This window comes from Neolamprologus multifasciatus, chromosome 14 (genome assembly GCF_963576455.1).
Source record: "Neolamprologus multifasciatus chromosome 14, fNeoMul1.2, whole genome shotgun sequence".
NCBI lineage: Eukaryota > Metazoa > Chordata > Actinopteri > Cichliformes > Cichlidae > Neolamprologus > Neolamprologus multifasciatus.
Genome location: NC_140452.1, coordinates 26,923,388 through 26,936,132, shown reverse-complemented (window position 1 = coordinate 26,936,132; position 12,745 = coordinate 26,923,388). Strand labels below are relative to the sequence as shown.

Genomic DNA, 12,745 nt, shown 5'->3' with positions numbered 1-12,745 from the left:
TATCTTTCATTCTGCACTTTTTAATGTAACCATGGCAGTTTCCAAGTTTGAGCACCTTCTAAATGTGCTGTACTGTAACCATTTAAACCTCATGTTGACGTCTTTAACAAGCCAGAAGCCTGCGAACCTTTGTTCTGAAACCTAGACGCCAACATGCGTGTGCAGTTGAGTATGGCTGTGCATGCATGTGCGTCCGTTGCCACATGCAATATTTTCTTCTTCTCCTTCGTCTTGTCCTTGGTGGTGCGTGTTGAGTTTCTGTCTTATAGGAGAATAGTGAGTTCCGTGCTTAATAAGCATGTGTGTGTGATTCCTAGTTACAGGAAACCAACAGCAGGATACTGGGTGAAGGTTTTATAGCTACAGCAGTCTCACACGCACTCACCGTTTGGCCCCACAGGGGTTTAGAGCCAAGGGTTCTTTCAATCTCTGAGTAAAACCTTAAGTTAGCAGAGAGGCTTGGAATCTGTCGTCTATCTATCAAAGCTGCGTGTCCGTTTTGGCTCTACCTTGGACTGTAAGGTTAATACATGGCAGGGCGAGAAAAGTGAGTGAAGACTCGGTGAAATGTATGTGAGTGAATGTGGAAGGTGATTCTGTAACAGGTCACAGTTACACGGAGGTTGTAGCTGCGGGAAGAAACTGTGGGTCCAAGCAGGATGTGCAGCAGTAAACTGTAAGCATATGTGAGCTGCAGAAAGTCTGCAGACAATTTCCCCACAGTCGCAGACATCACTGAATCAATTTTAATCAGCAAGAGATTATATACAGTATAATTTGCAAAAGTGTGGTTGTAACATCGAGTGTTGTGCAAAAGTTTTGGGCCGCCCCTTATTTCTTTATGTTGGAGGCAGATTGTCTTGTAATTTTTTTAAGTGGTGTTGAGCGATACTTCTCCGGGCTTTGTGAAGTCTTTTAAAATTGTAATTGTCTGTTTTTTCCTTGTACTTCACACTTTTCAGAGGAATATTTTTCAAGCCGCTTCACACTGACCTAAAAAGCATAAAAAGACACCTAACTCAAGGGATGAACCAGTGTGTGTGCCTTACACTATAAAATGCCTTGATGCAACTTTTGTTGTGATTTTGCACCAGATAAATTTAAAAAAACGGCATTGAGTTTCATTCAAACAACATAGCAAAGAACCAAATTTAAACAGTATCCTCAATAACTTTGTTACAAAAACATTTAATTTGTTCCCATTTCTTTAGCTGAATATGTGAACAATGTCAACAGTGAGCAGACATAAAGAGATTCCCAAACAGCTGTTAACTTTGGCACATCTCAGCACGTTGTGCAGTGTGTGCATAAAAAGTTTGAGGAAACTGAAGAAGTGGAACACTAAAGGGGAAGTGGCAGATCTAAGAAAAACTATCTATAGCAGATGAACAGTATCTGAAATCCATGTACTTACAAAAATAGAAATAAATCCAACAAAGTCCCGACACAGACCCTCAGAGATGGATCTGCCCTTCAGCTGATTGTCTGTTCGCTGAAGCCTCATCAGACATCATCTCAGTGGAAGGATGGCTGTCAAGAAGTAGTTCTTACGGAAGGGAAACAGGAAGGAAATGCTGAAATATGCCACATTACTCAAGAACTGGACTGAAAATCACTCAACAGTTCTGTTGACGATGAATCCAGATTTAAAATTTCTGATTCAAATCATTGTCAGTATGTAAAGAGGAGCTCAGGAGAGAAATACAACAGTGAGTGTCTACAGCCATCTGTAAAACACGGTGGAGGGTTTGTCATGGTATGGAGTGGTGTTGGAAATCTTGTCAAAATTGAATATTTTAAATTTTGAAAAAATACATAAACACTCCTCATTTAGGACAGCGGATACTTTTTTATTCATACCTCACTTATTTAATCTAGTCCTGTTATGAAAAATATATTTATGTACAAAATACATTCAGTTTTACATTTTCACAATAATAAAAACAATTTACAGTATAATACAAGACAAGTTAGTTCATAAAAGACTGTGTAAACATTATCCTTTTATCACACCTCACATGGCAAATTCAACAGTTTTACTCTTCTTACTTTATGCAGGATCAAAAGAAAACTTTACCTTCTACTTAAATGACAACTATGCACTGACAAAAAAACCAAACAAAAGCAAAACAGGAGTCACATAACTCGTATGAATGTAAACACTGAGTACAAATTTAGAAATATATTGTTTGGAAATTCTTTCAAAGCTTTCAAAGAAAAGTTTATGGCAATAAAAAAATAGTAAGCTAGTTAAAAAAAAAGCACATTTGTAGTTAACAGTCAGTCATGCTTAAAATGATAGCAAGTACAGCAGTTTTCAGTCACAGGTAACAGTATGATGCCTGTGCTTTTGATTGTAATGGGGTTGGATTACATGGCTAATTGTACCCACAAAACTTAAAAGGTATAAAAGCAAATGTTTTCTGTTACATTAATAGTTAAAATGCTAAAAAAAAAAAAAAAAGAAAAAAAAAAAGGAGAACATTGTCCTCTGTTTGGGTTTCTTTTTTTTTTTTTCTTTTTTTTTTTTTATTTGCATGTTTTGATGAACTGCACTCGCCATCTCAACAGAAAGATGAAAAATGCTTTGGTGCTCTAAAAAACACATGTTGTGCAATACAAGATAATCACTTGTAATAGTCAGAGACCCCTCTTTTACTTGTGCTGCGTAGCCGTTTACTTTCACAATAGCCTCTTTGTCTTTCTTGCACTCTAATTGAGTCTTTGGTAAAAACTGTTTGCAGCACGTTCTCGGCGAAACTACACGTTTTCTAAGACGACTGTGCATCAGAGTGGGTTTTTTTGTGTGTGATTACTGTCTCAGTTCAAAAGGCTTGGTGAAAAAAGTAAACTTAAGTCTCTCACAACATTGATTTTGTCTTATTTGAACATGCCCAAAGTTCAAAACTGCAGTATTAGCAGTTACAGTAATAAAAAGTGAGATGAGGAGGAAAATCGTGGTCTCTGCTACAATGAAACAATGAAAACGCTTAATTATAGGAAGAAAGATGATAAAAGCAGCTGTAAGTCTTTTCACTTTGAGCATTTAACTCTTACAATGTTGTGGAAACGATGATCATAGTGAAGAGTATGCACTATTAGATGAACTGAGCGCCTCCGTGCGGCACCATCTCCGTTACACCCCACGCCACTATGTTCCCGCTCTGCTCACAGCCATGGCCTTCCCGCAAAGACAGCTGGGAAATCTTGTCCTCTGACAGCACTTTGTCCCACATGTTCACCCCCGTCATCTTCCCCGCAAATGCCAGCTTAGAGTCGAATCCCGCCTCAAACCCTGCCACGCTGCTCCCTTTGCTTAAGGACGGAGGACAGCAGCCGTTCCTTTCCTGACCCAGCTGGAGGGAGCCGCCGTCAGGTAAGACGTGTCCTTCGGCCACTCCGGGAGTGGACGCTACCTTCACGCCATCCGCCCATAGGGAGGCCAGGCCCTGCTCTGAAGACCAAGCCCCACACAAGTGGGTCCACCGCCCTGGGTTCACCACTCCCCGTGCCTCCACCAGGTGAGCTTCTCCTCCGATGGTGAAGAGGGCAGCGTTCCGCTTGAGCAGCAGCTGGATCTCATACGGATTGCGGCGGTTTCCATAGGTGAACAGCACGGTTTTGTTGGAGATGCTGGTTGGTTTGAACCACATGCAGACAGTGAAGGAGGACAGGGAGACGGGGACATCTGGTATGATAGAGGTGTAGATTCGACTGGAACGCATTGGGAAGAGGAGGGCCATCTCACAACCTAGCCAACAGGAAGATAAGATGATCAGGGCTACTAAAAAAAAATGGGTCATGACCTGACAATTGGAAGTTATGCCATATATAGTACTCAAGCACTCATCCAGCAATAATAAATCCTCCTGTTTGCACAGAAATAGTATAATTTTAAATTTTGTAAGAAAGGATGCCTGTAATTTGTGGTAAAATCTACAAATTACAATAAATTCTAGATATTTTACCCCCAGCTGCATGAAAATAGTGGTTCAGTTTAGAGAATTTAATGTGATCATTACAGTTTTCTTTTTCATTTAACTGTGACGGCCCAAAATTGGACGTCAATTTGTTGTTACTCATGAAAAAAAGATTTTGTTGGGCATAACCTATGATGACGGTGAAAAGACAATGGTAGCTCAGCAAGCGGCATTACATTTTTATTGTTTGTCTGTCTTTTGGCAGGATTACACGCAGAATTTGAAGCCAAATTTGACTGAACTTGGCAGAGAAGCGAGGAAACCGCTACAATTTGGTGCCGATCTGGATCGGTTTAAATTCCCAGAGGCCGTTGCGAGGGTGCGTTCCACAAAATTACCCAACAAATCAAATCAAATCAAATCAAACCAATTTATTTATATAGCACTTTTCACAGGATAAAAACCACAAAGTGCTTCACAGCAGGTTGAAAGCAGGTTGAAAGTGTTTGCAGGAGAACATGTTTGAAGGAGCAGAAACGGAGCAAAAGAGGGGAAAGAACATGAAATGAAGCACAACAAACAGATGACCCTCAGGGCTCTGTCCATGTGTGATTTGGTATGATGGGGAAAAAAGGAGAATAATGGGCCTGAAATTTACCCTTGCAGAGTTCCACTTTACATCATAAGACTTGATCTCCTACACAGACTAACGGAGTCCTACAGAGATAAATATAAAATAAAAATAAATTGAAATCTAAAGCTAGATTAATTAAGTAAGTCAGATTACTATCTTGAGGTTACTGGGTCCCTGTGGTTTTACTGGGGCTGCCTCTACTGTTGTTGTACCACGGTATATGAAGTGTTCATGAAGTGAAGGCTGAAATAGGTGGCAGCGTGAACGTGTTTGAATGTGACACAGTCAGAGTTCAGTTACTGGTCAGGTGATGAGATCATGAATCACTGGCAGTTTTTTCCTGTCCCGCCACCTCACGCACAGACACACAGCTCTCTGGGTCATCTGGTTCGTGCTTTTTTTTTTTGCTTTGTGTCGTCACCTTTTCCCCTCATTCCTCTCTGTTTTTACTCATTCAAACACACACTCTCTCAAAGTTACTCTCTCACTGTTTGACACTGTAATGTCAAACCAACTTTTGTTGGTTAGTTTTTTGGCATGTGAAATAGAGAAAACCTGTGTGTGGCATATGTGTAGACCACCTTTGACTGAAGCCTTTTAGGCAATTTGGTCTGCGTTACATAATGGAGTGTAACTGCACATTGTCACCATTGCCAGCTTTGAATTATTGGAGTTGGTGTGAGGTGGGGGTGGGGGTGTAGCAGGGTGGCTAGATCCAGTCTAGCATCCGAGTGTTTTTTAGAAATAGTTATTTATAGTTATTTAGCTTATATGAAATCATAAAATTAACTGTTTATGATTTCCTGATTTTCATCACTTTGAAACTAAATCATCACTGTTTATGTGCAATAATGATTTAACTGGCTTACAGACTTAGCGTCTCTGTATCGCCTGTCCAATTTGTAGAAATTTAAGATTGGGTTTTCTAATTTGGTCCTGATAAATCCAGATAAGTCTCTGAGTTGGGGAATAAGTAACTAAATACACACTGTTTAAAAATATTCCCAACAATCAGCTGTGAGCAACAAAGAAAACATCCTGGTAAAGTTTTGTCTAACAATCTGGTAAGTCCCATTAATAACCCCTAATATACAAGTCAGTGTTTGCTCTGCCTGCTGCTTAAGCATATAAACTCTTAGTTGTGTTGCATAATGTTCCCGGTATATCCTGTGTGCATAAAACAATCCAGTTTAAGCTCACAGTTATTCCATAAAGGAAGAGCTCACAGGTGTTTGGGCAGGATGAGCTTGATACTCTGCAGCTCTGATTGTGTGCGAGAGAAAATGTGTTCTGAACTGTGCACATTTTGCACATTACACAGCGTAACATCTCTCATTTCCCATTCTTTGTCGTGCATTTTTAAGTTTTGAGTTTTTAACTCAAGATTTTTCTCTCTCTCTCCTGTTCTCTCTGTTGGTCTTACCCCAGCCCTCTTTCTTTCACTCGCTTTTTTTCTCCCTCCAGTTAGCAGACACGCTCCCTACTTAAAACCGGAGACCTCGTTTCAGGTTCCCGCCACTCAGAATATAATAGTGAAAAAATCCATTCTGTGTTTGTGTGCGCTCATGATGGTTTCCATCTGGTTCTACTTTCCCAGGGTTCTTTTGGTGTGGTTTTTGCGGCAACTGGCTAATGATTACACCTCCCTCTGTTCACTGTTTAGGCCAGATTTATAATTTTGTGTATAAGTGCACGCATAAGATGAAGAGTATAATTTAGCCCTTTTGTGGCTTTTTGATATATTCTAGGAAATAAAGTTGTTGTACTGATATCAGTGATGCTCTTCTGCAAGTTTCCTGAGTTAAATTTGCTGAGCCTAATCTTATATTTATTAGTCAGTGCTAATTTCAGGGAAGCCAGTTAGCTCTGCTAACAATTTACAATAAGGGTTCATTACCCATGAGGAGTTTTGTCCAAAGCTTTTCTTTGTTATCATCTTTTCATGTTTTTACTTGAGTCTAATCCTACTTGTAAATTTCTACAAATATTTGTAAGTGTCTCCCGGTGCAAATAGCTTTAGCTGAATCTCTTATTTCCAGAATGAATTAATACAGAAAAAGATTAAGCAGGGTGTTGTTTCAGAGCTATGAACACAAATGGAAATAACAGGAAATCACAGTTTAAGACAGATAGGGATGGTTGATAGTAAGGTCAGTGTTATACCTGCAGGCAAGAATCTTTGCCTCGAAGATCTCAGGGCTTCCTCCATCTCCACCTTCACTTCTTGCAGTGCAGCCAGCACCATTTCTAAAGTGGCCTCTGTTGTTGTGACTTCTTGCTCATGGTGCCCCTGCTCTCCACCCCTCAGAGGATGAAATCCTGCCTTGGTATTCATCCCTCCTGGGCTGCTAAAGCAGCTGGTCTCCAGCTTGGAAAGTCTGGATGCTTGTGTTTGTGCTGCAGAGAGGAGCTCTTGTAGCGTTGTCTCCAGCTGGTTGGAATTCCCAATGGAATTCCCTGCAGCAGCCGCAGGAGAATCCCGATGTCTGAGTTTGAGGGGCTCCAGAGTCTCTCTGAGACGGCTGTCCAGCTGCATTTCCATCCTTCTTCCTGCATTCTCCACCGCCGCCCCACAGGACCCGCCATACTGAGCTACAAACCTGACAATACAGAACCAAGAATCAAAATGAGTGATTTGAACCCTTTCAGCTGAAGAGGTTTAAACATGTGCAGACCAGGAATTTGCTATAGTTGCTGAGAAATCTGCTAAATTAATTTGAACCTGATCAGTTCAGGGTTTTGTTCTGAAGCAGAGCTACATTAATGAGGCGATGAGCATTTCATCACTTTGCTTTTTTAAGCAAAGTGATGAAAAGATTCAATCTGATTACATTTTAGTCTTGTCTAGGTTGCTGCGACCTTAAATTGTCTTTGGCTTAATCACAAACACTCATTTCTCTGCTGCTCATCTTCAACCATGGTGACCTGATGCTGATTGCATGACTTCTCAGTCTTACAACCGACCTTAACATTTCACTGCGCAGTGACCCCATCTCCACCTTGATGATATCATCGGCATACTGAAGCAGCATGTTCTCCCTCATTTGACTGTTCTCCAACATGGAGAACATCTTGTCCCATTTGGTCAGTTCTGAAGAACTGCAGGGGGCTGAAGTTGGTGTGGCTGCAAAGAGGGAAGGTAAAAAGAAGAAAAAGAGAAACGTTTAAACATCCAACAGACGATAAACTCATTCAGGTTTCTACAGCTTCTAGAGCCAGCCACACCCCTATCTCCTGCACCTCCACAGAGATCCAGATGGACTTTTCCTGCAAAAAGAATCTAAGATTTACTCTTCAGGAACTCTACTGAAATCATATCAAGATTTATTAACTTTGTCATTGAACAGGTCCAGAGAAATTGCACGTCTTATTTTTAAATTGTGCATTTATACTTAATGTATATGTAAGGCCACTAAGACAGGAAAAAAAATAAGAATACAGAATTCAGTTACTCCATTATCAGTTATGTATCAATATAGGAAAAGTGCTGAATATATGAAAAAAGATCACTAACGTATCAGACCTTTATTTAGAAAAAGTGTCTGTTTAGCTGAAAAAAATTGAGCTTTTACTTTCTGCAGTTATTTGCCAGATGGAGTTGCAGATGTAGCTTGAAAGTGTGCATGCAGGATATGTTTAAATTCATGTCCAATTTTCTTCCAACTTTAACAGAAACTTTAAGGTCAACTTCAATCTTAAGAAGGAAATGGATTTAATTCTGCTTGAATAGCTGACTGCCACAAAAGCATTAGTGGGCATAGGTGGAGGAAGATGGTAAAAGCGCAGAAGAGGATGTTAAGTTGTTGGGAGAAAGAGGGTGAGAATGAAATCTGACAAATAGCTCACAAAGCAGGAGCTTTTCCTGTGAGCTTATTGGGTTTTCTGCTGTGAATGAGGAGAAAGATGGGCGGTGTGGGGGGTTGAAAAGGAAGGTCAAGACTTGCTGACAACATTGGGAGAGATAGCATGAGTATTCTGAAACATATGGAAAAGGGGGATAAAACAATCCAGGAGTAAGAATATGTAGGTCACTGTATCAGACACGCTGTTCTGGTTAACTGTTGAGCCTTTTTGACCTCTGTTTATACCTGCAGACATATTCCAGAGGGGTACTATTACAGAGCTACACAGTTTGTTTTGGCTTCCTGTTCTCAGTGCTCAAAGTCAATTAGACATAAGGGTCATGCACTTTGGACCCTGGGGCTTCTCAATCTAAGGGAGCTGAGCTTGGTTTTTGAGTGATTTTAGTACAAGAGAGTGTAAGTGGGTGAAAATAATAACTTTTAGATGCATAGAGCCTAGTTTTTAAAGATGTCAGTGGTTACTTCGATGATCTACTCTAAATGTATATTTAAAATTGTTTAAAGGTACGATGTGCAAAGTCTCACCACTAGATGCCAGTAGATTGCAGATTGCATTTAGCTGAATTCAGTTTTCTTACCCCTCCCGATTCAAGTGCAAAATCCTAGCTATGGTGGCCAGTGTAGGACAAACAACTCTAGCCGCTGTTCATCCATAGAGTGAAGGCTGTGCGTTTGCTGTTTACCTCAGCTGTCAATACGCTGGGTGTCCATGTCTATTTGCTCTGGAGGAGGCTGTTAAAGTTTGTGAAAGGATTTCAATATGCGTCAGTAAGTAATTAAAGCTCACTTCTGTTTGATAACAGTGAGGTGTGTTGTTAAGGATATCCTGAACTTTTCTGTTGGTAAGCACTGCTGTTTTTGTCAGTGCTAGCCACTGTTAGCTGCTATTAGTCTCTGATAGCTGCTGTTAGCTGGCGTTAGTGAAAGTTTCTTTGAAGTGATTCAAACATTGTTGGACACTGGTTACTTAGCGAATAAACTCTCATACGATGTGAGAATGTAATCGAGATGATTATCAATGGAAAATATGATTTATTTCTTTTCAGGACACTCAAGCTTCACGTTAGCTAGCATAATATTAGCTTAAAACTAGCCTCTTTTTTAGAAGGCTCATTGTCAGCTCTGTGGGTCACATGTCTAATCTGCTGACAATAAGTAACTTGACAATATTGAAAATAAATAAGAATTTTTATGTATGTTTTCATTTGTTAAAGCTCTAACTTGAGCTTGTGTGAACTTGAGTAAATTGAGTAAGTTTTTAAAATGTGATAATCTCCAAATTACTGCACATTTAAGCAGCATTCTACAGGAAATGAGCACTGAAAAGCTTCTATATTGAGTGACAGTACTCAGTAGTAGGCTCCTTTTACAACTAGTCAGTGTCTGTGTGTTTGAGCAAAGCATAACTCAACAAATTGGTCCACTCGTCTGCTACATGTTATTTTTCTAGCCTGTCATTCATTTTGAAATTTACCGTGTCATGACCCCTGTCATGTGGCCTCATTAATTCAAATTCCTCTCAGAGATTCGGAGATTTGAGCAGGTCAGAAGCAGTGATCTGTGTCTCCTTCCAGCTTTTTGACCTCTCACAGACCTGCACACAAACTCACGTGATTTTCCCCTTCTTGCACCCTCTCTGGGGGGCCGAAACAACCCCCCCCCCCCCCACCTCTGCTGCTGTAAACTGTGTTTGTTTGTTTTACTATTCTCAGTCATTTGTTTCGCCCAGTATAATATTTACCTCTTTAATCATATCCCAGACTATTTTCTGCCTGTTAACCGCTAGTGCTGCAATTACACCTCCTGCCAGGTTTTAAACAGCTAACAAATGCAAAATTCAAACTGCGGAGGGCCAGTTGGACACTTAAAAAACACAAACACTCACCCGCACTTTCTCGCTTTCATTCATCGCTCTTTTCATCCCACACATACAGCTCTAAACGAGCGTGCGCGCACACACGCTTTAATGCCATCCAAGACAGCTGAGAGAGGAATTTCCTAATGATATACCAAAGTGTTTCTGCTGTTGGTGACTGCTGATTGTGGCTGTAAACTCTTACAGAAACTCTGTCTCTGCCAGCTGCCTGTACACTATACAAACCACATACATGTTACTCTCTAATCTCTGCTCTGCTCTTCTTTTCTTTTCCTTCTTTATTTATTTAAAGACTTGATTAAGATTTTCAGTTTTTTCTCAAGCTGTGAAAGATTTGCTTTTTTACCCTCTTCTTCATCAGAACTTCTTTCACCCTCCTCCTCGATTATCATATCGATCTGATTCTACAGTTTCTTCCCATTTTTTTTGTTGCTGATGCACAATCCATCAAAAGACTAAAGTGTTGTGGAAACTAGTGTCCCAGTCTTACTTTCCACACAATCCATACATGAATCTAAAAAAAGAAACTCAATTTCATGCTTTTGACAATTAATGCGGTCGATACATCCGAGAGTCTTGATTTGATAAAGGTGCAGGCCCAGCACTCACACATGCACACACATTTCCACACTTACGTGCTGGCGTCTCTTCCTCTGCGATTTCATTGTAGTAGGAGGGACCGTAGTTGAGCTCGATAGCATCCTCGTAGTCAGAAGGCAGACACAAACACATCGACAGCAGGCTCGCTGCCCGAAGGAGCCTCAGAAACATGCTGCTGCTGCTTCCTCCTGAATGTGTGTGAGAGAGAAAATGTCTGTTTTCCTGTGAAAGTCAATAAATGTGTGTGCTGTTTTTCTATCTGCTTTTTCCTCTAAGTGTGTGTGTGTTGTATGGGGCAATTAGAGTCAGATAAGCTGCGTGTGTCTGCTTTCTCTGCCTGTCCTGCTGCTTTCTGTTTGTCTCACGTTCTTCATGAGCTGCATGGTCCTTTGCTCTTTTTTAAGCCCCACAGTCCCATACTGTATGTTGCCCCTCCTCCCTCCCTGACTCTCCACCTCTTCTCTCGTTCTGTCTTGTAAATGCTGAGCAATCCTTTGGCAGGAAGCCCACTGGTATGGAGATAGAGAGAAAGGTGCTGCTCGGGCTCACATGTACTCATTTCTATTTTTATGAGAATGAGAACTTAGGGACATAAACTCTGACCTGCTGACCTTAACCCGTATTTAATCGTGGACGAGTCTCACAGTTGATCAGGCAGGTTTTAAACGACTGAAACTTTTCAGTTGAATGTGAGTGTTTCATTTGGTGAGTGTCTAATCGCCATTAAAAAAAGCCAATTCAGTCTACTCCTTCATACTAACCTAAGTCTAAACCCAAGCTTTTAACTGTTTTGAATCTAATTGCTATTGTAAGTTTAAATTTAAAGCCCTGTGGCCCTTAATCAGGGTCATAATGCAGAAATAAACAATCAAACACATGGGGAAAATCCACCGAGCGAGTGAAGAAACGTCTGAAAGTTTCTCTAAATCTCCGTACTTGTGAAAACATTTGGCTTTCATAAGTATAAAAGGGAGTCTGAAAGCACTGCAGTAAGACGATGAGTAATGCGTCGTTGGAGGTTGTGTGTGTGTCATAATCAGATATAACGGGAGCTTCTGTGACTAAGGGAGAGGGAAGGAGAGGGGTTGAGGAGGAAGCAGGGAACACAGAGCTTTCTGATATTTGCCCCATGCAGGGATGCTGTGAGTGGGTGTGAGTGGGTGAAGTTTAAATGGAACCCAGACAGGAGAAGTTTCTAAATGGGTTTATTGTTCTCCAGCTTCTCTCCATTTATTTATTTATTTGTGAGCCTCACTGCTTCTGTGCGCCTGTACTTGTGTTTATATACTGTCTGTGCATCCGTGTGATAGAAGAATATACTCATGCTGGTGCGTGCGTGTGTGTGTTTGTGCTTGCTTGTGTATTTTTAAGAGGATGGAAACAATGACTTCCTCACGGGATTTTAGGATAATCTCACTCTCATCCTGGTCCCCTCCCTCCGACTTTCTGTCTGCCCATTCCTCTCTTCCATTGTGTTAGTTTGCTTTCCCTAAATTGCCCGCTGAAACGCACACTTGGCCACTTGTTATCAGGGTGGAACAGCCTCTTCGTGCACTGAAACGCAGAGAGAGGTGCGTGGGAAAGGATTAGTGAAAGCTGGCTCTCTTCATTAGTTCTGCATTAGTACTCGATGGCTGAAACTGTTGAGTCCATTATCATGTTTTTTAAGCTTCCTCTAGAACACTTTGGATGTCGTCTTTCCCGTATACTTGTCCATGATTTGCTAATTCACGCCACAGAAGGTGATCATGCAGTCCACTCAAGTTCAACTCTTCTTTTTCATTTATGCTGAAGTGTGCTCAGCTCGAGTACAGTGTGATATCACTGTTTGTTGTACCTGTGAAACACTGTT

At 40.9% G+C, this 12,745-nt stretch overlaps 2 protein-coding genes and 1 long non-coding RNA gene across 4 annotated transcripts in view; 1 reads left to right on the top strand and 2 right to left on the bottom strand.

Moving 5' to 3' along the window:
- Positions 1–12,745, top strand: part of veph1 (ventricular zone expressed PH domain-containing 1) — a 90,845-nt gene that overhangs the window by 18,625 nt on the left and 59,475 nt on the right. The gene's annotated exons all lie outside the window — the stretch shown is intronic.
- On the bottom strand, positions 1,830–11,309 carry ptx3a (pentraxin 3, long a). Its single transcript, XM_085184559.1, has 4 exons — positions 10,929–11,309; positions 7,519–7,678; positions 6,718–7,154; positions 1,830–3,751 (listed from the first exon to the last, which is right to left on the bottom strand). The coding sequence occupies exons 1-4, from the start codon at positions 11,062–11,064 to the stop codon at positions 3,099–3,101; spliced, it is 1,386 nt and encodes a 461-aa protein (XP_085040685.1). The 5' UTR covers positions 11,065–11,309; the 3' UTR covers positions 1,830–3,098.
- Positions 5,504–6,711, bottom strand: LOC146504214 (uncharacterized). Its single transcript, XR_014877911.1, has 2 exons — positions 6,452–6,711; positions 5,504–6,420 (listed from the first exon to the last, which is right to left on the bottom strand). It is a non-coding gene; the product is annotated as an uncharacterized LOC146504214 (long non-coding RNA).